General features: G+C 41.2%; 1 protein-coding gene across 7 annotated transcripts in view; it reads left to right on the top strand.

The window, feature by feature from the left end:
- Positions 1 to 3,478: 3,478 nt before the first annotated feature.
- RACGAP1 (Rac GTPase activating protein 1) overlaps positions 3,479 to 26,046 on the top strand; it is a 28,356-nt gene continuing 5,788 nt past the window's right edge. The window contains exons 1-11 of one of the 7 annotated variants that reach the window (XM_077870117.1): positions 3,576 to 3,686; positions 4,285 to 4,375; positions 10,835 to 10,923; positions 16,857 to 17,059; positions 18,077 to 18,213; positions 19,157 to 19,226; positions 21,302 to 21,355; positions 22,064 to 22,144; positions 22,724 to 22,841; positions 23,999 to 24,129; positions 24,791 to 24,955. In XM_077870117.1, the coding sequence (XP_077726243.1) occupies positions 10,839 to 10,923; positions 16,857 to 17,059; positions 18,077 to 18,213; positions 19,157 to 19,226; positions 21,302 to 21,355; positions 22,064 to 22,144; positions 22,724 to 22,841; positions 23,999 to 24,129; positions 24,791 to 24,955 (1,044 nt within the window). In that variant the 5' untranslated portion in view covers positions 3,576 to 3,686; positions 4,285 to 4,375; positions 10,835 to 10,838. Of the gene's footprint in view, positions 3,687 to 4,284; positions 4,376 to 10,834; positions 10,924 to 13,466; positions 13,585 to 16,856; positions 17,060 to 18,076; positions 18,214 to 19,156; positions 19,227 to 21,301; positions 21,356 to 22,063; positions 22,145 to 22,723; positions 22,842 to 23,998; positions 24,130 to 24,790; positions 24,956 to 26,046 lie in introns of those variants that run through there. The other 6 variants (XM_077870115.1, XM_077870113.1, XM_077870114.1 and 3 more) reach the window with 6 other exon arrangements.

Here is a 26,046-nt window from a genome sequence, read left to right on the forward strand (position 1 = left end):
CGGTGCATGGAGCCTGCTTCTCCCTCTGCCTGTGTCTCTGCCTCTCTCTCTCTCTTTCTCTCTCTCTCTCTGTGTGACTATCATAAATAAATAAAAATTTAAAAAAATTATTTCTCTCGACAACTCTATGAAGCAGGTACTATTATGATTTCCATTTGTTGATGAGGGAACAAAGGCACAGATGACTTGTGAAAGGCCATGTGGAAGAACCATAGTACAAATGGGGTGACATGTGGGGGCTGGGGACAGGATGCTAAGGGAGCTTCTAACAAAGGCATGGCTCCAGGCCTCAGAGACCTCCCTGAAACACACAGAAAACTCTTAAGCTGCCTAGGAAGGGTGAGTAGAACTTGGCTAGGGGAAAAGGCAGTGGGGTGGGGTGTGGAGGGTGTGGGGGGGTGTGGGGAGGAAGAACTGCAAACAAATGCTAGAAGGGTCAGCAAGTGGAGCTCCAGGGGCAAACCAGGTCAGATGAGGGGAGCCTTGGTAGGGATCTTGGTCTTTGCTGAGGAGGAAGTTGAAATCGTTAATGATTTTAAACAAGACAGAGACATGATTAGAGTTGCATTTTTAAAAGATCACTCCAGGGGCGCCTGGGTGGCTCAGCGGTTTGGTGCCTGCCTTTGGCCCAGAGCATGATCCTGGAGTGTCCAGGATGGAGTCCCACATCAAGCTCCCTGCATGGAGCCTGCTTCTCCCTCTGCCTATGTCTCTGCCTCTCTCTGTGTCTCTCATGAATAAATAAAATATTTAAAAAAAGATAAAAGATCACTCCAGGCAGGCGTTAAGAATGTAAGTGGGGTGGGGGGCACCTGGGTGGCTCAGTGGTTCAGCGGCTGCCTTCAGGCTCAGGTCATGATCCCTAGAGTCCCAGGATGAATCCCTCATTGGGCTCCCCACGGGGGCCTGCTTCTCCCTCTGCCTCTATCTCTGCCTCTCTGTGTCTCTCATGAATAAATAAATAAAATCTTTAAAAAAAAAGGAATGTAAATGAGGGTTAAACAATTTCATTGGTGGCTACAACTGCTGTAATGGACTAGGGTGATGAAGGTAGGAGGGAAAAGAGTGTGCACACAATGGATACTTAAGAGTTGCACTCAGTAACTGGACAAGAGGTGAAAGGGAGAGGAAGAAAGCTGAGTCATTTCACACCCTCTTCTCTCTTTCCAATCATTAGGTCCAATCATTTAATAAATGCACTTCTTTGCGTGAATATCTTTCCCACCATCTGCCCCTCCTTACCATTCCTCCTGCCACTGGCCTAATTTGGCTCATGTCTTTTTTTTTTTTTCCCTAATGGCACAGGAAGAGTCTTTTTACTTTCAGATTTTACCCTCTTAGGCAATCCTCCATGCCAGCTGAGCATATGACCCATGTAAAATGCAAACCTAGTCAAAGTCTGACTAAATCCCATTGTCTTGTCATGTGTCTGTTATAGGACAAGTCCAATTCCTTCCTGGTCTAGTCTCTACATACTTTACCAGCTGCAGCTGCCTCTTTTACTCCTCAAGCCAAAGTTGCCTAAGAAGGCCTCATACCCACTGAACCCCCAATGTCACCTGAGTGTTAAGGTAAATGTTCCTTCATAGCCCTAAACCTTCATAAATTGTTTGCTTGTGTATTTATTAAATATACAGATGACTCATTCCTGAGAGGTCACAGGATCCTCCCATTGCTAGGAATGTGCCACCCCTTGTATCTGGTAAATTCCTATTCACATTTCAAGTAATAGCTCAGACATCAAGTCTCTGTAGGCTTTTCGAACACTCCCACTCCCCAGATAGGATTAAGTGCTTCTTCATCTGTACTTCTAACTCACTTTACACATATTGTGTCCTCATACTTACTGTAGGATAGGGGTCTAAGGAGGCACAGACCAATGAAACAATGAATGCTCCTGACCTTAAAGGGTTGTGGGAAGGATAAAGTGGTATAATAATGTAGAGTTAATATTTACTTTCTTTATATCTTCCCTAATAATATTAATAACAGGGCAGCCCGGGTGGCTCAGTGGTTTAGCACCGCCTTCAGCCCAGGGCGTGATCCCGGAGACCCCGGATTGTGTCCCACGTCAGGCTCCCTGCATGGATCCTGCTTCTCCCTCTGCCTATGTCTCTGCCTCTCTCTCTCTCTCTGTTTCTGTCTCTCATGAATAAATAAATAAAATCTAAAAAAAAAATATTAATAACAATATGTATTACAGCTTCTATAAAGTGTAAACTCTAATAGTGTTCCAGACACAGTTTGCTCTGGGAATAAACCTGTGACACAGGGATAGTACTATTATTTCTGTTTTATAGTTGGAGAACACGAAGTACAAGAAGGGTTACAAAGTGATAATACAAGTGGTTCAGTGGTATGCCTGCTGCGCAAAAGAGCTCCAATGGTATTTGTTTAAATGGAATCAAGTTTTCTGGTTATGAAACCTGTGACCTTTCCTTTAAAACACACTGCTTCCTGTATGCCTTGGCCAGTATTTTTTCAAATTGCGGGTAGCCACTCATTATTCAGTAATGAATTCAAAGACGTAGAGAGGACTGATAACGAGGTGGGGGTGGGGGGAGACTAGAGAAGTTCAGAGTACATCGCATTGTAGAAGGAGGAGCGGAATTCTGTGATACTTGGCTGTAATGTCAAATATATTTCTCACTGTGAATCTGCACGACGACTTAAGAAAGCTCTGTGCTTAGCACAATGCCAAGTGCTAAGTGAACATTTATTAAACAGAATTATAGCACTTTTATTTTGCATTTATTCCTACCCCTACCCCTCCAGCTGTCTCCTCCATTCTTGGCTACTGGAAAGCAGAGATCGTATCATCTGTATTTTTCTGATACCTAGTAGACCACTTGTTACGAATTTAGGGCTCCCAATAAATGCATGTCAAATAAAAACCTGGAGGAATGCATCCGTGAATGAAGGCATTACATAGCTCAATAAATATGGTTACAAATGACTGCTGTTCTATCTCCTTCCGGAATTCTTCCTATTGAACAGCGAGACCTGACACTGTTCAACTGACAGTTTCCAAAAGCCCTATTTTCCTGCCCGGGGGGGAAACAGCAAGGCCGAGCATAACCCGCACTCAAGAAGTATCATTTGCCCTTATTTTTATTTATTTATCTTATTTATTCATGAGAGACACAGAGACGGAGAGAGAGGCAGAGACACAAGCAGGCTCCATGCAGGGAGCCCGATGTGGGACTCGATCCCGCGTCTCCAGGATCACGCCCTGGGCTGAAGGCGGCGCCAAACCGTTGAGCCACCCCGCCGGCCCCTCATTTGCCCTTAGTCAATATGGTACCCTGAACGGCTTCAGGAAAGGGATCCGGACTGGGGGGAGACCCTAAAAACAAACAACGCCCCCGCCCGTCTGTTAACCTTAGTCAAAATGGCTGCCTTTGGCGTCGTCTCGTCAGCACGCGCATGCGCGGTGCTGGCCTTCCCCCTCCCCACTCGGGGGCGCTGGTGCGTGCGTCGCAGCGTCGAGGGCCAGCGCGGGAGGAATAAATTTCTCTGTGATTGGTTGGTGCAGGATTTCAAACCCGAGCCGGAGGCGCGGTGCTGCTCTGCCGTTGGGTGAGGCGCGGAGGGGAGCGAGTGGAAGGCGGCCCAGGTCGGCCCAGGTCGGGCCGGGTCGGGGCGGGCGGACCCGGCTAGGTGGGCGCCGGGGGCTGCGAGAGCAGGTGCGTCCGGCTCCGGGCTTGCGGTAGGAGGGGGAGTGTCCCGGGGGGTGAGCCGGGGCCGCGGCGGGCTCAGCAGGGGACCGGCGTCGGCAGCCCGCCCCGGGCCTCCCGCGGAGGGCTTCTCTCTCCTCGCTGTGTTTTGCGGGAAGCCGGGGGCATCTTTTTGGGGCGGGGGCTCGAGCAGGGCAGGACCCACCCCCGGAGAGGGGACTCTCTCTGGAGAACGAGGCCGGGAGCGGGTGGGGGTAACACCCCCATTCTCTTGGGCGGACGCCAGGGCTTGGGGGCAGGGAGGAGGCCTGGTGTGTGTTTGAGAGGCCGGGGCGGCTTGAAGTGGAGCCTCTCCCTGTGGGCTGTGCGTGTCCAGGTGCGTTGGCCGGGCCGCGGCATCCCGCCCGCCCCATCCTAATTCTTAGCTTTAGGAACAGCGCTGGGCCTTAACTTCTACGGTTCCACGTAGGTGTCTCTCTTCATTGGATTTTCGCTCGCAGGCGGAGGGAGTGTCTAGCAACGTAGGGTGGGTGAGAAGATAAGCCTTTTCCCCTTTTTTTTTTTTTTTTTTTTAAGAATTGTCATTATCATTCTCTTGAATGTGTAGGGTGAACTTTTCGAGTTATTGAAAGGGTTTAGAGAAGACGCCTTTCCTCCTGTAGCTTAAGTATTCAACAGGTACTCACTCAGTGCATAATGTAAGTACAAGACAGTCTTCTCTTTTTTTTTTAATTTAAGATTTTATTTATTTATTCATGAGAGACACAGGCGGAGGGAGAAGCAGGCTCCATGCAGGGACCCGACGTGGGACTGGATCCCGAGTCTCCAGGATCACGCCCTGGAATGAAGGCGGTGCTAAACCGCTGAGCCACCCAGGCTGCCCCCAAGACAGTCTTCTTTAGCTTTCAAACAGCTGGCGCTTTGTTCGGGCCAGTAGAGCTTAGGACTTAACACTGGTGAATCTAGTAGGCCTCTGCGCTGTTGAGTATACTGTACAGTAGTACAGCCCTTTTAGATAATATTTTAGCAATGTTTATCAAGAGCTCGAAGAGGTTTTTACCCTGCAATATAGTAATCCCAGCCTTGGAAAACTGTTCTAGGGAATCCAGCCACCTAAAGAGAAGAAAAAAAACAAAACAAAACTGTTCACAGTGATGTTCATTCATTCAGGAAATGTCTATTAATCATTTGCCAAATGTCAGGCACTATTCAGGGTACTAGGGGCTCAGCAGTGAACAAAACAGACAAAAATCAGTTGCTTCTTGGAACTTAAACTGTTGAGGAGGCAGAGAATAAAATAAGTTTTTTTTTTGTTGTTTTTTTTTAAGATTTTATTTATTTATTCATGGGCGACAGAGAGAGAGGCAGAGACACAGGCAGAGGGAGAAGCAGGCTCCATGCAGGGAGCTCAATGTGGAACTCGATCCGGAGACTCCAGGATCACGCCCTGGGTGGAAGGCAGGCGCTAAACCACTGAGCCACCCGGGGATCCCCAGCAAATAAGTTAATATATAAATATGTTAGATGGAGATAAGTACTTTGGAGGAAAATAAAGCAGAGAAGTGTTAGGGGTAAAGGCTGCAATTGAAAAGTGGGTAGTTAGGAAAGACCTCACTGTGAAAATGACATTTGAATATATCCCTGAAGGAGATGAGGGAGTGACCATGCAGGAGATTCTATGTAAATGTAACTGGAAAACTGGAAATTCCATACATATCCAAAGAACAGAATGGTCAAGTAATTGTTAATCCACTTTTTGTAACTTAATGGAAATATGATAGAGAAAAGCAAAACACAAAATTATATCTATGATTGCAATATTGTGAGATATAAGTATATAATGGGCAAAGTTTAGATAAGGAGATGCAGGTAATTAGAGTTATGAGGTTTTAGTTTCACTATTAAAAAACATTAATTTTTTTGAACTTAGAAAATTCAGAGTGTGAAGCAGTGCCCTATCTCTGTCAAATGAGTGCTATTGATAATAGGGGTAATTTTGACTGAAACTGTTAGGGAATGCTTTAGTGAATTGGGAAGACACTAGACCTTGAGGAACGGAACACTGAAGAATGGGAAGAATTCACAGAATAAGAAGGAAAAAGAACTTTACTAAGTATACTAAGCTAGTGATAATTTTCTGAGACATAATAATCAGCTCCTTTCTTGGTAGTCTTCATTCAAGTTGGACTGAGAACATTCTGTTTACTCTTTCTGCAGTTCATTTGTTCATAAGAACATTTGGTTTCAAGATAATCCTTCTGTCTGCCAGTTGTGTAGAGGCTTTTGATACAGTGAAGCAGAAGCTGGACTTTCGGGAAAAAGAATTGCTCTGAAATACTTTCATATGAAAGAATCTTGTAGTATTGAGACTGTCTTAGGGAATGGTTTTCTTTGGCAGTGGAAAACCTGTATTGCTGAATTCTTGGGAATCTCCAGATTTAGTTTGTGAGAATGTTTTTCATTAAAACTGTTTCCTGAAAAACTCAGGCAACCTTCCATTGCTTTGTCTTACAATATTTAGTTAGCACCCTTGGTGCATCTAAAACGTGATGTATGGGTCTCTTAATAATGTTGTTTCTAGGAGGAAGAAGAGGATAGAACTTTTCCCAGGATACTCTGCAGTTAAGATCTGTAATAGTCTGTTATTCTGAAGGACGATGTCTGTCTCTTGGCTGGGTGATTGAAATTAAATTGGGGACTCAAAGCAATCACATCAAGCTGAGACTCTTTCCTGGTGATGTGAAATTGCTCCCTCAGGGATACTCACAGATTGGGAATCTGTAACATAGTGACTTCTCCACCTCTGGGGCTTCTCATCAATAACAGCTGAGATTCTCTAACACCTTTTTGTTTAAAGTGCTCCGCAAACTGATTTCCTTGCTACACGCAGATCATTTCAGCTTTCCCAAAAGGCAGCCGCCTCTGTAGTGCAAAGTGACAGCTGTTTTACAGCTGCAAAGCAATGTACTACAATATGACTTTGTTTTTGTTTCCTTTCACATTAGTGTATCTCCTAGCTATGGAGCTGATAAATAATAAAGGGGGAGAAATAAAGGAGTATTCATGTGGGTGGAAAATGTGACCCAACAGAAAAATTAAGACCATTTTTAATTGACATTGAATAGGATGAGTAAATTTTAGCTGTTTGAGTTACAATTTGGCTGAGATATCAGAGTTAGTACTGATGCAGAAAGATATTTTTGTCATCTATAAATAATTCCTGAATGTCACTTCTATAGAACATTAATAAAAATACATAGTCCCCTGGCATATAAAGAGAAGAGGATTATATTTTGCCAGTGCCGTTTTTGGATTACCCTAAGTAAACCTGTGTTAGAGGAAAAGCTATTCTCGGATGCTACAAGCCTCGTGTAAGACAGCTTGCCAAAGAGCCTAGACCTGGTCAAATTTTGCTATCTTCTCCATTCTTCTTGGTCTGGGTTCCAGCTATGATTTGGTAATCACGTGGTAGGATGTAAATAATAACCATCAGACCAAAACAAAAAACAAAAAAAAATGTCATACCCACTTTTAATAGTAAGGTTCGATTTTTACATTATAAAACTTATACCTACATGAATCGATGATGCTCTGTGAGGTAAATAGGCCAGGTGTTATTGTTCCCCCTTATAAATGAGTCTCAGAATTTGACTTATCCCAGGTTATACTAGCAAATAGAAGAACTCAAACTTTATTCCAGGGCTTCTGTCCAAACCACCCCTTTTTAAAACTGTTGATTCAGTTTTCATCAGTATTATACATTGATGTTCAGATGGAATGGAAATTCTTTTGACCATAGGATCATGGGTGTGTGTATGTATTCTCTGATTTCATTCATTTATTTATTTAATAAACTACGCCCAACATGGGGCTCCCACTCATGACCTCCGAGATCAAGAATAGCATGTTCTATTGACTGAGCCAGCCAGACACCCCATCAAATATTTATTTTTAAATACCGAGTGTTACTTGGTTTCTTTTTTTTTTTTTTTTAAATGATAGAGAGAGAGAGAGAGAGAGGCAGAGACACAGGCAGAGGGAGAAGCAGGCTCCATGCACCGGGAGCCTGATGTGGGATTCGATCCCGGGTCTCCAGGATCGCGCCCTGGGCCAAAGGCAGGCGCCAAACCGCTGCGCCACCCAGGGATCCCTGTTACTTGGTTTCAATAGTGCCAAAGGTAAGGTTTCCGCTCTCATGTATAGTCTACCTGGGATATAGGATAGAAATGTGGTAAAGTTAGAGTGCAAGGTTTATGTGTCTGAGTGCCAGCTGAGCAAAGCAGTGGGGGAAAGGCCAGTTGAAGTGAGTGATGACAGCCTGCCAGCAATTAGGGGATGGATAGAAAACATGAGAGAAAAATCCATGGGTAATCATACTTGTCTGAAAGGGAGTAACTTAAGGTGATTCTGAGGTTTGAAACGGAGTGAATGATAAAGAAGTCAAAATTGGGAGTCAATAGGGTAAGTCAGTTGGTAGAGTAGTTGCTAATATATAATGGGGAAGGCTAGAACAAAATCTCAGAATCCTGCTTCACCTCCAGGGCACCCCAAGCAAACCGAGAACTATAGGACTGGGTTAGGAGAGAGGCCAAGGAGGAATGGGTGATCATCTGGAAAGCTGTAATGACGAACATGGGATAGTTTGATAAGTTCTTTAAGAGATTGGAGGATTGAATTTCAGGGAATCTCTGGTGTTGAGAGGGAAGAATAGAAAAAAAAAATCCGTAAACCCTTCATAAAACTCTAAATCTGGAGACTCTGATGGTCTGACAGTTAAGGTTTACTTACCTCTGTTTTATAACAGAGCACTGGGAGTTCAGTTAAGCAACTGTCTCCTGGGGACCAGGCATCATATTTGAAGCATAATGTAGTAGATGGAGATGGTTGTGTGCGATAACTGTTACTACGATGAGGAGATGTCCCCAGGTAGGTTCTCTGTGTCTTTAGTCTTTTTAGGAATCTGGTTGTTTTCAAGAGCCAACTCTTCCCCCCGCCCCCCCAACCCTCACTCTAGGGAATGGTATGCACAGAACACAGGCAAGAAGAATAATGGGCTAGAGGAACTTGAGAAAATGTGAGGATTTCTTTTAAAGGGGACAAAGGATGAGGTTGTATTGTCATTTAAAACAACAATCCTTCTGATTTTTTTTTTTTTTTTTTAACAACCAGTTTTTAATACTCTAGTTGCACTGTGCAATCTTCCTTTTCTGCATTCTTGGGCAGTTAGAGGTTTTCCTATGTACTGAATTCACTGCCTTACAGTCTCAGAATATATAGGTGAGTGCTGAGATAATGGAAATCAGTGCCCTACATTAAAACTGATCAGTCTCTTCCCATTTTTACTGGAGCCAAAGGAAATCATCATTTAAATAAACTACTGAATGCCCTGCTCCTGCCCTGTAGCATTTGGGTATATATTGCCTGTTTTGTCATACTGTTAAACCCATGGGCATCTCCACGACTTCTAGATCTCTTCCTGTCAGTTTTAATGCTATTCTTTAGTTTTGTTCTTAGTTTAGAGAAAGATCTTTGTAATAAATTTGTTAGTCTGGTTGCTTAGCAGCTTGCTGTGATTATGTAGCTTGGAACAGATACATTGCCGTTTGAAATCTTGGTTTCCGGCCCTGATTCAGGTATATGTTGCCTCCAAGCTTGGAATTGAAAGCTTTTTGGCTATTAGACCAATCATCATTTGAGTACAAATGAATAACTCTGTAGCATTTAGTAGAAAATATCTTTATGTTTATATATTCCTTTGTCCTTTGTGGTTTTTTTTCCCCCTGTACTGCCCTCATAGCTTCTGGTACAATCTTCTTAATGTTGTAAAATAACTAAACCTTCATAAAAGAGTTCTTAAAATTTAATTTAGATGCATGAACTAAGGACCTGGACTAGAATGTTGAAGGAGGACTTGGAGAAACATAAGAATCCAATGGTGGGGGGAAAAAAAAAAGAATCCAATGGTGTTTCTAAAGACATTCAGTTTTCAAATGAAATTTATTTTTTATTTCATTTCCTTGTTAATTTTTTTCCTTGATAATTTTTATAATGTCCAGTTGATGTCTTCTTTTTCTTGACTGTTAAATGAAGATCTTATTTCCTAAAAGTGTTTCCAGTTAAAGTCCATTCAGAATAGAACTGTCTGTAAGGACACTATATTTTTTTTTTTTTAAGATTTTATTTATTTATTCATGAGAGACAGAGAGAGGCAGAGACACAGGCAGAGGAAGAAGCAGGCTCCCTGCAAGGAGCCTGATGCGGGACTCGATCCTGGACCCTGGGATCACGCCCTGGGCCAAAGGCAGATGCTCAACCACTGAGCCATCCAGGCATCCCAAGGACACCGTTTTTAATGTAATATCAGCAGGTCTTTGGGGGGAAATATGAAGCCTGAAATTCACTATATAGAACACAGTAGCAAATGATTTTTTTCCTTTGCCCTTCTAACTGTGAAGGTGGTGTATTGTCTCCTTGGTGCCAGAATGTGGTACAACATAATCCTTTGCCTATACTTAGTATAAATTTATTAGACATAGTCCCTGCACACAGTCCAGCAGAGAGCCCTGCATTACAGAAATAATTCTTGTGCTGCTGAGCTGGCGATTTCCTCACTTAATCACTTGTGTGACGTCATCTGTGCCGTTGGTAGGAAATGTGCTGACCATGTCCTGCGTTTTAAAAGGCAGTTGCAATAGGGGTACTAGCTAAAAATGAAATTAAAAATAAACCTTTTAAGTTACGTTGAAGGGCTTCAAAGTCCAGAAGGATTAAAGTGGCAAAAGCATTATATTAATCAATAGACTAAGAACCACATTTTATAGTTGGTTACCTAGTAATCAACTGACATGCTTGTCCCTAATTGCTTTCCTTGCAGCTCCAGAGTGATTGCAGAGTGGAGGAAAAGAAGTAGGCAGGAAGGGGTGTTATATTTGGAGGTCTGAAATGCTTCTCTGATTTTCAAATGAGTGTTAAACATTCCGACTTTGTTTTTATAATAAAGATTATACAAGACCGATTGTTGGCTTGAGATCCTTATAATGATAGCTACAAATGGAAGAGTCCAGATGTTAGTCACTGATGGCTGTATTGGATTGCTACTGAATCTTTTGTCTGGGGGAGAAGGCTGGACCCCTAATGTATATTTGATTTCTTGGCAGAAAGATGGATACGACGATGCTGAATTTGCGGAATCTGTTTGAGCAGCTTGTACGCCGGGTGGAGCTTCTCAGTGAAGGAAATGAACTCCGTAAGTCATCCTGAGCTGGCCTGTGTGAAGAGAAAAAACAGATTTCAGATTTTGGTTTTCTACAAAGCTGAAGTGTGTTCCAGTCTTAAAATTGTTTTTCATTGGGGCTTTCTAAAAAGAATGTGATAGTCACTTATCCATGGTCAAAGCTTAATGGACACTCATTCTAACTGGTCACTTTTTTCTTATAGTTCTTAAATGGGTTTGCCCAGATTTCTTTCATTATCAAGATTCTCTTTCCCTTGAATACTTGGTATTAGTTGCCAATATCACTTTCATACTATGAACTGAGTAAAATCTGAAGTTCCCAGGATGTTGCTTCTTTCTTTAGAGTAGTAGTTGTCTGCATTTTTTTTCCTGGGCTTTCCCTCTGTGCTATAAAATATTTTCAGTTGAGAAGAAAAATGTCAAAATTTCATTTTGAAGAAGGGACTATTCATCTGCCTTTATCTGTGTCATATATTTGATTCTTAGAAAGGGTTGAAATTGGGTAGATAGAAAGCTAGGGAGGAAAAGGAGGTGGTGATAGAACAGTGGTCTGGGAGGTAGATTAGTGAGAAAAGAGGTGGGGCTGATGGCCCTGACTTACGTGATCTAAGGGAATTATTTTTTTAAGAGATTTTATTTATTTTTTCATGAGACACACACACACACACACACACACACACAGGCAGAGGGAGAAGCAGGCTCCATGCAGGGAGCCTGACGTGGGACTTGATCCTGGGACTCCAGGATCATGCCCTGGGCTGAAGACAGGCGCTTAACCGCTGAGCCACCCAGGCTGCCCAGGGAATTATTTTTTATCAGCTTTTCTTTGGGTTGCCATTCTCTTCTATTTCAGATTTTCGTTAATATCTAATTTAGTAAGCATTGCTCTTAAGTCAGCCTCATTGGCATAAAAGTAATGTAAGAACTGCATCTTCAACTTTTATTTTTTAGTTTTTTAGATCTTCACAGTACTTAGCATGGTGTCTTGCTTATGCCATTCAGCATTTTCTTTAATTTGATGTTTTTAATAGCTCTTATCCACTTACAGGCCTTTAAAACAATATTCTATTTTTTCTCTCAGTAGTTGTTGCATGGCCCTATCATCCGATACCAGCTCAGTTACCATGATGGCATACTAATTAGGTTTCTCTTTGAGGTCACATCATCTCAGAAGATGGATTATTTTGGAACCCAGTGGGGAAGAGTATTGAATAAGAGATCTTAAAATTCAGGCTCATTCAGCAAATATTTAGTGAGAACCTAAAACAGCTTCTAGCACACGTTGAGTTGAGGGAAAGGAATGACTGACTAAATGGCTTCATGGACAAAAGTAGGGTTTGAGTATAGCTGTAGATGTAGGGTAAGGTCCCAACAGACACAGGTGAGAGAGGGCAATTAGGATGGAGGCAAGCGGGTGTGGGGCTTGAGGGGAGTAGGAGTAGGGGGAGTGGCATAATCAGCAGAGCTTTTGGAAGATGACCCTGGCAGAGGTAGAGTCTGAGAGACTAATGAGGATGTGGTTATCATAGCTCAGGGAAGAGTCAGAAGGAGCCCTACCTAACTCGAATGGTGTTTGTGAAGATGGAAATAAGGAAAAATGGAATAGAAGAGACTGTGATTAATAAGATCTCTAGGAGGAGACAGCCAATAGGATATGGGGGCAGAGGGAGGAATCTGAGGTTTGGAGTCTAAATAACTAGTGCAGGCTTTTAACTTATTTCTGTATCTGTTTCTCCATCTGTAAAATAAGAATTCAAATGTCTTTATCTTCTTTGTGGGAGTGCTGTGAGCATTTGGGGATAAAACGAGATACTAGTTGTGAAAATACTTTGGAAGTAATTATGCCAAAAAAAAGATACTTATTTTTACAGGTATCCTTGTTTTATAAACACATTTCTATCTTCCCATTGATTTCTGTTATAAAATAGTGGTATGTTTTGCCTCCCTCTCTAAATTCCTGACTTGGAATGTTGGCTTTTGAGGAAATAGAGTGGCTTTGTGTTTTCCAGACTTCTAGAGTCTTCTTTCTGCAACCATCTCAGTCTCTGTCCTCTTCTTTTTTTTTTTTTTAATTTTTATTTATTTATGATAGTCACAGAGAGAGAGAGAGAGGCGCAGAGATACAGGCAGAGGGAGAAGCAGGCTCCATGCACCGGGAGCCCGATGTGGGATTCGATCCCGGGTCTCCAGGATCGCGCCCTGGGCCAAAGACAGGCGCCAAACCGCTGCGCCACCCAGGGATCCCTCTGTCCTCTTCTTTGATCCTAGGAATTCCTCCTATGGTTAAGTGTCCTCACTCCTTGTTCTTGTCTTTCATCAGTCACTTCATTCTTCTCTCTCCTTTTTATATAGGTTTGTTGTTGTTTTTAGCGAAGTCCAAGGTTCCTGCAAGATCAGAGTGAAGGTTAATATTCAAATAAAATGACTTTTAATAACCTAGTTATCTTTGATTTCCCCAGTCTACATTGTTTTTATCTCTCTCTCTCTCTCTTTTTTTTTTTTTTTTTTTTTTTTTTTAGGAGATTTTATTTATTCATGAGAGACAGAGAGACAGAGACACAGGCAGGGGGAGAAGCAGGCTTCCCTATGGGGAGCCCGATGCAGGACTCGATCCCAGGATTTTGGGATCACGACCCGAGCCAAAGGCAGACACTCAACCACTGAGCCACCCAGGTGCCCCTTTATCTCCTGTTTTTATTTTATCATGAGCTGCCCGAACTTTTTTTATGTTGTTGGTGTGTAAATTGGGAATAAATATAACTGTATCAGGTACATGTTGTGTGCCAACACAATGCTAGGTTTGTTAGGCTATATACAGTAGGTGAAAACTACAGTGTATATGACATGGTAGTCTTCATGGAAGATTATGGTATTTAAGTTTCAGAGATAGGTTTCAGAACAGAAAATAACACAAGTGTCAAAATACATGCTCTTGGGAAGTATAGAAAAATGTAATGTGGAACAAACAGATTAGGAAAGGATTCATAGAACAGATGGGACTAGAAGAATGGATACATAAAGAAGAGTGTAGGTAGAGCATTCTGTTTGGAGTACACAGCTTGGTCACAAGGGAGAAGGCAGAAATAAGCATGGGTCTGTTCTGGGAGCAGGGACAAGAAAAAGGGTATTGTGTAGCGGTGGGAGGGAGGTAAGTTTGAATAGACTGGTGAGGTGGACTTGGATGCCTGGAGTTTAAATTTGATCTGAACTGCAATTCTTCATTTATTTGTGCAATGAATACTTAAGTGCCTACTGTGTGCTACAAGGTACTGGAGATAAGAGACACTGCCCCCTTGCCCTTAAGAAGCTTGGAGAATGGTGGGGAAGACAAAGGGAAGCAGAGGCTGTGCAAAGGCCCGAGGAAGAGTGAGCTGAGAAAGCAAGATCTCTGGGACGGTTTTAATCTATTTGCTGAGCTGTGAACCAAATCTTGGGGTTTTTTTGTTTTGTTTCTAACGAATCAGAGATTATCCCCAATTTGTTTAAAGGAAATTTCCCTTATCTCTCTTTTGATAGATGCATTTCATAGTTTAATATATACATAACTTTTTAAAGGAGATAATTTGAATTTAATAAATCTTTTGAATGTGTACTTCATGACAGGGGCTAGTACCAAATTGGAATTGTGATTCACAAACTGACCCAAAAAGTGTGATGCTTATTGATCTCCAGTATCAGAATTTTTCTTGGTCTGTCATCTAACGTGCCATTTTGACCCATTCTGGCAAACTTATTTCTTAACAGATTTATACATAAGTAAATAGTTCTGGTTAACATCTTAGCAGATGTTCTGGTTTTGGTCTAACGTAAACTAGGTTGAACTAGTAATTGAATCATTCATACTATTAAAATAGGAATTCTTTTCTGGAAATGAACTGATACTCTCTTTGGTTTGAGTTCCATGGTCCAATTCAGTTAGACCTATAACGTATGCCAATTAACAATGAATAGGGATTAAAACCCAAATTTAATAAGGCTTATCAAGAAGGAGTGTCCTAAAGAGCAAAATTAGGTCCAATGGAAATCTTTTCATTCTCAAAATTGTTTTTCAGTTCAGTAAATATTTGAGTGTGTGTGCAGTACTATATTCAGAAACATTTAATTGACCACAGTGTGGAGCTAGAAAGTTTTTAGATGTGTAGTTGAAAAGTATATTTCTTGGGTGGGGATGACTGGGTGACGGGCACTGAGGTGGGCAATTGACGGGATGAGCATGGGGTGTTATTCTGTATGTTGGCAAATTGAACACCAATAAAAAACAAATTTATATATAAAAAAAGAAAAGTATATTTCTTCTTTATTTTTATGAAATTGAAGTACTATTACATACATTAGAAAAGTATACAAATCGTAAGTGCAGTACCTGACAAATTGCCAGAGTGAACATGGCTAAGAACCAGCTCTTTAAAAATTTTTTTTATTAATCTACATTGTTGAAATAGTTAAATTTGCAAAAAGATATTTTGTTTTCTTTCTTTTTTTTTTTAAGATTTTATTTATTCATTCATGAGAGACACACACAGAAAGAGGCAGAGACACAGGCAGAGAGAGAAGCAGGCCCCATGCAGGGAACCCGATGTGGGATTCCAGGATCATGCCCTGGGCAGAAGACGGCGCTAAACTGCTGAGCCACCCGGGCTGCCCTGTTTTCTTTTTCTTTAGGAAGGAAAAAATTTAGTTATTTATTCTAAACTGTTAACAAAACCAACATACTCTCTAAAGCTATTTGAATTGTAGTTATATCTATATATCTATATCTATATCTATCTTTGATACTTTTATTGTCTAAGATAACTAGATCCTAGTATTCTGCTTAAAACCTGTCATTTGTTACAAACTGAAGTGTCCTTATGTGTAAGACTTGCTTTCTCTAGATTGAATTCCCATCCTAATTTGTAAGTTTGAAATTTAGTCAAATTATTAAGACTGCTTAAAAAGGACACTATATTCATTGTTTCTATGCTCTTAGGTTAAATTCAAATAGGAAAAGTGCCCTTACTACCCAAGAATCGGCTAGCTTTGTGTGCCTGTGGCCTAGTTTCAGCCGTAAACTGGGTTAGTTTGGCCAGGTGCAGATGTACACCTTGGGAACTTCCATCCTGGTAGTGGTAGGGAGCGATGCATAGAAATTGATGGAGGGTAACTGGAAAATAGGAAGGCAGTGTGGAACAGTCTTTGCCAATAGCAGGTGGCAAACATGAATGCCACCAGGGTTATCGTGCTTTGAGGCACCATCTTGGAAGTGATGCTCTCTGCAGACATGTGGAAAGAGTCCACATTCCACCAACAGTGACTCACCCAAAGTTAGTATGATCTGTTCTTCCTGTGTCTTTCCCACTAAAATGTTTATCCACCCTTCAGGGCAGTGTTAAACGGCACAAGCAAATTGGCTCTTTACTTTCAAATCAATATTTGTATAATTATATAGTTGAATGGAATTGCAGGCCTAGATGTCTATAATATTAATCTACATCTATTGGAGCATACTACAACAGTTATATTTGAATTTGCTGTTTAACGTCTCTCTGGCGCAGCAATGTGTGACTCTAAAGGAGGCTGTTTTTGTTTTATAGCTGTAACTGTCTTGGTGCGTGACAGCTGCCCCAAAGGTATCCCCCTTTGATTGCCTTCTGCTCAGGAGCTTTCAGTATTGATAGTACATCTGGAGCCAGGTGACTAATGAGTTACTTACTCCATAGCAGATGCCACTGGCTAAGCCAAAGTAAGTGGCCTATCGAAACAGGAATTGCTCTCCACAAAGCTGTCATGTAGGGCGATGAACATATATCCGAGATCTGCTCCTGGTTATTTTCAGCTGGCTTTGCCTACAGTTTCACTGGTCCCTTAATTATGTATTTGGAGGAAAACTAACTAGAGGACTCCGTCATTAGAACGTTTGTAATATGTTTGGTGCTCAAATTATTGAAGTTTCCCACTTTCCTTAGAATTCATCCAGTTGGCAAAGGATTTTGAGGATTTCCGTAAAAAGTGTCAGAGAACAGACCACGAGCTGGGGAAGTACAAGGATCTTTTGATGAAAGCAGAGACTGAGCGTAGTGCTCTGGATGTTAAGCTGAAGCATGCACGCAATCAGGTGGATGTCGAGATCAAACGGAGACAGCGAGCTGAGGCTGACTGTGAAAAGCTGGTGTGTATTGTTCTCTATGCCAGAACTATGGCAGTGGGGGGAGGGGGCAGCATCATCTGGTCATGTTTCCATCTGCCAGTTATACTCAGTTTCCTCTTCCACATTAAAGAACTAAAAGCAATCTATCCGTTGACAACTTGGCCTTGACTGGAGCTGAAATTGCAGCATAGGAATCCTGTTCTTCATAGACTGGAATTAAAATATTTTTTCTCTTTTAGACTTGAAACTATAACTTCATAGATTTCAGATGAGAATTTAAAGAATTAAAATTAGGCAGGGGATTCCTAGCATGTTGATCTGTCACAAGATGTTGATGTCTCATGCCACCTAGAGTATCCTCATCCTTTTGTCAATAGCTAGTACTTTGTTATTGATACAGGCAAGACAACTCTAAGGTTTTCCATCATTACTGCCCTTGGTTCAGGGGAAGGGGCTAGATGTAATCTGCCAGTTGAGCAATGTGACTAAGGTAGAACACTATCATTTTGATGTTCCAGGGTGGGTCATGGTACAAAGGAAAGCCTGTATGAGGAGGCACTAATCCATCTTGGTACAGTGTTAAATGCCTCAGTAAGCTCAAATTGACTGGTTCCAGTGTGTCACAGCTTTGTATCCATTTCAATGCATTTTGCTCCACTATTTAGAAAGGTGGGTGGCTGCTTTGATCCATAGAGGAAGCCAATAATTGTCCTGATAAAATGATACTAAATTGTTTTTGCTATGTGAAATCTATTTTGGGACTCTCATTTTGCAATACTGTCTTGAATTAGCAGCTTGACCCAAAAGTCTTGTAGCAGAAAGCCCACTATTCTAGATGGAGTTCATTTTACCAGTCAGAAATCAGAGACGCAATCTGGGCTTGATGTGAATTAATATGCTATTGGTGTAGCAGGCTTCCTGAAGGCTCATTTGCATAATGCTGTATTTTAATGTCTTCTGGTCTGCCCGTCCCATAAATTTGAGGTGAAGCTTTCTCCCCTGGTTAGTTAGGATGTTTTACTCTGCTTTGGTCTGCAGGAAAGACAGATTCAGCTGATTCGAGAGATGCTCATGTGTGACACATCTGGCAGCATTCAACTAAGCGAGGAGCAAAAATCAGCTCTGGCTTTTCTCAACAGAGGCCAACCATCCAGTGGCAATGCTGGGAACAAAAGGTGGGGAAACTGCATCTGTTGTTATCTGATCACGAGCAATGCAGCTGTCGGAAGTTCTTGTTATCTGAACTCTTAAATATACTGCTTCTGGAATGTGTGCTGAATAAAGCAGAAAAAGACTTTGGAGGAAGGGCGAGTGGGAAATAAAGGCACAAGGGCCTCCCACTTCCTTTTATCTTATTTTGTTTTTGATCTTTCCTTGGGATGTTGTTTCACCATGGGTAAAATTTTGATGTTGGTGCTAAATTGCACATCAATAACTAATTCCACTCATTGCTCAGAAACCTAAAGGTGAAAGTGGCAGTTCAGCAGTACTTTGAATGTTTACTCTCCAGAGAGCTCTTGTAGCTCTTCTGGTTTAGAAGGCCTCTGAGCCCAGACCAGACAATAATTTTGGTTTCACTGCATCACTATTTAAAATAGTCTCAACCAGGCTTTGAATTTAACACCCCCGATACAATACATAGGGAAAGGTCAGCACTCTTAGAGCTATTTATTTTGTTGCCTGGTTGTTTTATGGGGAATCTTTATAACTGAGAAGATATATGGGCTTAATTTCTTCAAAAGCTAATGCTGGGTGATACTCTTTCTTATAGAAAGCAACCACAATTGGGATCAGATTAAACTTCACTCTTCTGCCTATGAATTTTTAGTAGCGTGTTCCGCAGGAGTAGCACCCATGCTCCTGACTGTAACTTTCAACTGATGTTGCGAGGTCTTTGCCAAAAAAACAGGTGTGCTGCATGTGTCTTCGTGCATGCACAGACACACTCTCCCACAGAAACCAGCACAACGAGGCTTTGAACTTGTAGTTGTCTCCATAGGAAGGCACTGCTATGAAATTGCTGATTTTACTTGACCCCTGTGACTTGTTCTGAGTGTTCTTGCATTTTTACTTTCCAGAGTCTTCTGTATCTAATACTGTATTGTTTCACTCATTTAGATTGTCAACTATTGACGAATCTGGTTCCATTTTATCCGATATCAGTTTTGACAAGACTGACGAATCGCTGGTAATAAATGTTTGATCTTTGAAAATTGTCTATTTTTCTTACCCCTGCTCCCTCGGGAATCTCCTTTCTGTCCTCTCTTCTGATATTCCTTTATTACTGTTGTAGTAATTGATGTGTTATAGATACTGAGCTAGCATTTTGTTTTATTAATTTTAAGGTTATTTATTTATTTGAGAGAGAGAGAGAAAGAGTGTACAGCTGTGGGGGTGAGGGAGAGAGAGTCTTTAAGCATATTCCACACTGAGTGCAGAGCCCAACGCAGTGGGGCTCAATCTCACAACCCTGAGATCATGGCCTGAGCCGAGACCAGGAGTCAGACGCATAACCAACTGCACCACTCAGGCGCCCCTGAGCTAGCATTTTAAAATAAAAATCCACATAAGCTATAAGAGACTGGCTTATATATTTAGTTTCTGAAAGTGAGAATATAGAATTCAGGATTTGGCATGAGGTTAAATTTATTTAACGGATCTGTGAGCTACATGTACTAATTGACTGTATCTTCTTGGCTTATTAAACATCCACAGCTAGCAAAAAAAAAAAAAAAAAAAAAAAATTAGCAAGATTCTACCCAGGCAGGGCTTATTTGCTGCTCTTGGAGAGAATAGACTTGTGACTTATTTCAGAGTTAGTTCGGTTCTTGAGAAAACTTAGTCATACTTCACAATTTAGAAGGAAACCAGTGCCTTGGAACTTCAGCCAGAAAAATGGCAAAGTTTCTAGGGACTCTAATGCTTTGTTCAACAATGGTTAATAGGTCTGAACTCTTGTTACCCTACCTTTGTGGGGCAGCACCCTTTTCTTAACTTACAATGATTTCTGCATAAAAGGTAATCTCTGATATTTCAATCTTTGATGTTCAGGATACTGGTGGTTTGTTGGTTTGTGTATCTTTCCTATTTTACTGGCTGAAAGCTAGCAAACAAAGCAGTAAATCAGGAGGTAATTCCTGGTTGGTTTTCTGATAGTGTGAAACAAGTGACAACTACTTATTAAATGGGCTAGGAGCATTACATCCCAAATCAGTGTTTGGGGAAATCATTGCCATTTTATAGATATAAATAGTAGGTATCACCTTTTTGAAATATAGAATGATATGAATAGGTTTGGGATATATAGTAAAACTAGAACCTATTAATAACTGATTTGGGAGCTAGACCAAATATGGTGTATCTGTTATAATCCAAACTGAATCAGATAATCAGTAGCTAAATTAAATTACTTGACCAGGAATTGGAGAGTTTAGATTTCATTTAGCTAAGCTACCATTTGCTCTCTACTGTTTCTGGGTTTTGTGTTTTCAGAGATTATCAGGAGTAAGTCATAGGTGGTTCCTAAAAGTGAATGTAAATGGTTATTTAAGTGAAGTGAAACTAGACCACGGTAAAAAAATTCTTCAGTGGTGAATGTCTTTGTTGGGGCCCAAGGAAGAGGGATGTTTGAGAAATGTAAAGCTTGAACTAGAACTTGTTAAGTGGCTACATTGTACAGAACGTCTGGTTAGATGATAGCAATCCCTTAAGAGCAAGAAGGACATGTAACCTGATCAGTATAGTACCTGAGCTTCTGTGAGTTCTACAACTAATTACAGAAATAGTCAGAAATAAAGGGCCAGGCACTGGAGATAATCACGACAGAAGTTGATTCTTTAACCTTTTCTTGCCTCTGTGGTATTGACTCCTGACTCTATTATAATAGCTTCAATTTTGGAGATAAAGCAAGTTAACTCACCATAGCTCTATAGCTATAGCACTTGAGACCCTCCCCTTTCCCTCTCCCCAAATTGTCAGGCAGTCTGTCTCAAAAAGCTTTTCGAGGGGCGCCTGAGTGGCTCAGCAGTTGAACGTCTGCCTTCAGCTTAGGGCATGATCCTGGGGTCCTGGGATCGAGTCCCACATCAGGCTCTCTGTGGGGAGCCTCCTCCCTCTACCTGTGTCTCTACCTCTCTATTTCCCATGAATAAATAAATAAATTCTTAAAAAAAAAGCCTTTCAAGTTTTCTGTAAATTTATTTGCACAGGGTTTAGGGGAGGCCTAACCACAGAGAGAAACTAATGCAGTGTAATTGTCAACAGGATTGGGATTCTTCCTTGGTAAAGACTTTCAAACTAAAGAAGAGAGAAAAGAGGGTACGTATGGTTTTATTTAGTTTTTGCTGTTGTTTTTACAAAATTACAATAAAGGAATTTTCTCTAGAAGTTTTTCCATGATACAGCATTCCTGACTTATGTTGCTCTAATCATTTTTAAACACCTATTACAAATGAATTCATCCTGGGGGCTGTATTGCCAATCCTCGAGGTAGTAACTCAGGACAGAATCTTGTCCTATTTCACTGTTCTGGCTGCCTCAGTTCATTCATATATTGGAAAAGGATTTACTTAAGTTTGTTTTGAGTTGTCATAGGAATTTTTACGCAGGACTTTTGTACTCTAAAAAATTTTCAGATGAAGTACGTGTATAATGGGATATGCAGAGCTCTGTCTGTGTGTGCTTGTTTAGGGTACTTAATATGTGTCCAAAGGCTTCATGTCTTTTGATAGGATTACAGCTCTACTTTTTCTGGTGCTGTCATCTAAATTTTTCCAAAGCTTGGTTGTTTCTTCCAGGGCATTGAGGGCATTTTTGTGTTGGTACAACTTAAGCTTTATGTGGAAATAGAATGATATAAATAAATAAATAAATAAATAAATAAATAAATAAATAACTAACATTGTTATTTACCATAGCCCTGGTACCTAGGACTTGTACCCAAGTTGTCTAATGGAATAATGTTATCTTCTGTGCTTCAGGTCTTCTATTTGGCACTAAACTAATTGGTCTTTGTCTCCTTTCCAGCGCTCTAGTAGCCGACAGTTCATTGATGGTCCCCCTGGACCTGTAAAGAAGACTCGTTCCATTGGCTCCACAGTAGACCAGGTAAGAATAGTCAGGCCAAGAGAATTGTGGTTGTGAACACATTAGAGATTAGTGGCCCCAAGCACTAAGAATCCTGAGTCAAGGGGCACCTGGGTGGCTCAGTCTGTTAAACATATGATCCTTGGGGTCCTGGAATCAAGCCCCACGTTGGGCTCCCTGCTCAGTGAGGAGTCTCCTTGTCCCTTTCCCTCCCCTTCTGCTCCTGACCCTGCTTGTGCTCTCTCTGTCTCTCTCTCAAATAAATAAATAGAATCCTGAATCAACGCTGTAATGTTATTTTGAGAGAGAGATTTGGTGAGTTTTTCTGTGTAATAATAGGATCCTTATCATCCACATGAATGGAATCACTCTGAGTAAACAACTGTTGGTTTTGTATTTGATTCTATGTAGTTGCTTATGTGTATGCCTCTGTGACCTATATTTCTGTTCTAAAGTACAAGGTTTCAACTGAGTGTTTTGAGCTAGGGCCTTAAGTCCTGGCCAAGATTTAGGAGTTTTCAGCCACTCCAAAACACCCTATAGTGGAGGGGAAATGAGATTCACATGTTTGTTCTTCCCTCATTTCTACTTTTGTTTCAGGGGAATGAATCTATAGTTGCAAAAACTACGGTGACTGTTCCCAATGATGGCGGGCCCATCGAAGCTGTGTCCACAATTGAGACTGTACCATATTGGACGAGAAGCCGAAGGAAAACAGGTCCATTGGGTTTCTAACTAAATTGCCTGTGTAAAACAACTAGTAAAATTGGGGGAGACTTGGTTTTTTAAGAACCTTTTGAGGCAGGGAGTAGATGTTGTGGGTGGTTTCTTACTGCTGCTTACTGAAGGCCAGGACACTGTCATGCTCTACCTTTAGATTGCTAGCCTGCCCTATGCCACTCACATGTAACTCGTTGTTGTTTTTTTTTTCCTATAGATTATTTAAGAGTGAGAGTGGGGGGAGGGGCAGAGGGTGAGAATCTTCAAGCAGACTCCATGAGCATGGAGCCTACATGGGACTCGATTCCGTGACTCATGAGACCCTGACCTGAGCCAAAATCAAGAGTCAGATACTCAACCTATTGAGCCAGCCAGGTGCCCTATAATTTGTTATTCTTTTTTTTTTTTTTAATTTTTTTATTGGAGTTCAATTTGCCAACATATAGCATAACACCCAGTGCTCATCCTGCCAAGTGCCCCCCTCAGTGCCCATCACCCAGTCACCCCAACCCCCCGCCCACCTCCCCTTCTACTACCCCTTGTTCATTTCCCAGAGTTAGGTGTCTCTCATGTTTTGTCATCCTCACTGATATTTTCACTCATTTTCTCTCCTTTCCCTTTATTCCCTTTCACTAATTTTTGTATTCCTCAAATGAATATAATGTTTGTCCTTTTCCGATTGACTTATTTCACTCAGCATAATACCCTCCAGGTCCATCCACGTCGAAGCAAATGGTGGGTATTTGTCATTTCTAATGGCTGAGGAATATTCCATTGTATACATAGACCACAGCTTCTTTATCCATTCATCTTTCGATGGACACCGAGGCTCCTTCCACAGTTTGCCTATTGTGGACATTGCTGCTAGAAACATCGGGGTGCAGGTGTCACGGTGTTTCACTGCATTTGTATCTTTGGGATAAATCCCCAGCAGTGCAATTGCTGGGTTGTAGGGCAGATCTATTTTTAACTCTTTGAGGAACCTCCACACAGTTTTCCAGGTAACTTGTTATTCTTGAAATGATTTTTCTGCATAGCGATTGTAGTCACTTCTGATTATGGTTACAAATTACTGGTCATCTACCAGTTATATTAAACTTGGGGTTAAAATTCAGAAGGAACAAAATATTAAGCTTAAAGTTGCTTGTTTTCTAGGTACTTTACAGCCTTGGAACAGTGACTCTACCTTGAGCAGCAGGCAGCTAGAGCCAAAAACTGAGACAGACAACTCTGGCACCCCGCAGAATAATGGAGGGATGCGCCTGCATGACTTCGTCTCTAAGACGGTAGATCTGTGATCACTTTGTTCTTTTGGGCACGCTTAAGTTTTTGATTGTGAAAGTAAAATATACTAGAAACAAATTTAAATAACTCAATATTAGAAAGTTAAATGTCAGATCTCCTTCTTTCAATTCCACTCTTCAGGGTTCACTATCAGTTACAGAAGATGTCTATCTTTACATTCTGTGAGGAATATTAAATTAAAACAAGCCAACTTTTCAGAAGCAATTGTTGGTGCTTTTTAGTGATACACATTTACAGTGTATGCTTGAATACAGCATGTTTTTCCTTTGTCCCATTGGATTTCCTCATAAAAACCTAAGCAATCTGACAGGCTCAGAAGAGTTTATTTGAGCCACAGGAAAGTAAGTGGCAGAGTTAATATGGAAACTTTGTTAACTTCTTGTCAACGGATTCTTTCCTCTAGTGTACACTGCCCCCTTCCAGCTGGATGACCTCATGCAAGTGACACAGCCTCTTTTGGCTTCCGTTTCCTTATCTTAAAAGAAAGAACAAAAACCTCTTTTGTAGGATTATTGTGAGAATTACACAAATAGGTGTAAAGGGATTAGGAAGTTATTTGGTACTAAGTGCCTAATAAATTAACTATTGATGATGATAGTTTTCTAAGACCACTCTGTTCTTTCTGCCCTCTTTTGTCCTCAGGTTATTAAACCTGAATCTTGTGTTCCATGTGGCAAGCGGATAAAATTTGGCAAGCTGTCTCTGAAGTGTCGAGACTGTCGTGTAGTCTCTCATCCAGAATGTCGGGACCGCTGTCCCCTTCCCTGCATTCCTACTCTGATAGGAACACCTGTCAAGATTGGAGAGGTACGACCTGTGGGGCCCGTCTTTGTGGTATGGCTTCTTTGGCTTTTTCAAAGCTAAATGTCAGTTTTAATCCTAAAATTAGTGATGCCAAGCATAGTTTTTCCCCAGGAATGATGAAGAGAAATGGTAAAATGTTAACTTTCAGTAGACTCCTGCTTGGGTTTGTCTGTTTCTACATCAGACTCTTCTTCCCCTCCCTCCTTCCACCTTCTCCCCGCTTCTCTGTTCATCCTCCCTCCCTCCCTTTCCTTCTTTCCTTCCTTCCTCTCCCTTCTCCTTCCTTCCCTCTTCTTCTCCTCCTTCCCCTCTCTACATGCTATTCCTGTTTTATAAAATCTCAAACATACACAGAAGTAGAGAGATTAGGACAACTGACCTCTGGTTCCTGTCACTCAGCTGTTGTGATTACTAGTTCACATCCAAGCTTGACTTATCAGTACCCCCCTGTCCTCCTCCTGGCCCTGTCCAGTAAATTATCTTGAAACGAATCCCAGCCATCACGTGATTTCATCTGTGAATGTACTTTCTCTTATGTTAGAGGTATTCCATACTAGGCTATTAAAATTAGATTGCTTATTTCTAAAAACTGATTCAGTCTATAAAGAAATTATTTGTTGTATGAACAACATTAACAAGATTCAAAACAAAATGATTATGCTGCTACCCAGCCCCTAGCGAATCAAATGTTACTTTTCTTTAATCTTAACAGTTCTTATTTGTGCGTGTAATCGGTTACAGATTTTCTCTACTCCAATAGAGAACCATGGACCTCTCCCCTTCAGATAGGTTTGTGTCCTGATCAACTGTTAATTGTATTAAGTAATTTTTCTTACTAAGAATAATTTAGGGGTAAAAAAGGTTTTCCTTTTTTAGAATAATAAATTACTTCCTATTAAAAGGCCATACGTATAATCTCATTATTTCTTGTTTTCTGAGGCCCTTGAATAGAGGACCAGCGGGGGCAGAGTTGTAGCCAGTCCATCTTACTACTTGTTCACCCAAGAGTGTGGTATATGTGACCATAAATCAGTCCTGGTGTGGTTGTAGGAAAAGTATAGTTGAGAGTCTCTGATCTAATATATGCTCTGGGA

Source organism: Canis aureus, chromosome 25 (assembly GCF_053574225.1).
Source record: "Canis aureus isolate CA01 chromosome 25, VMU_Caureus_v.1.0, whole genome shotgun sequence".
Lineage (NCBI taxonomy): Eukaryota > Metazoa > Chordata > Mammalia > Carnivora > Canidae > Canis > Canis aureus.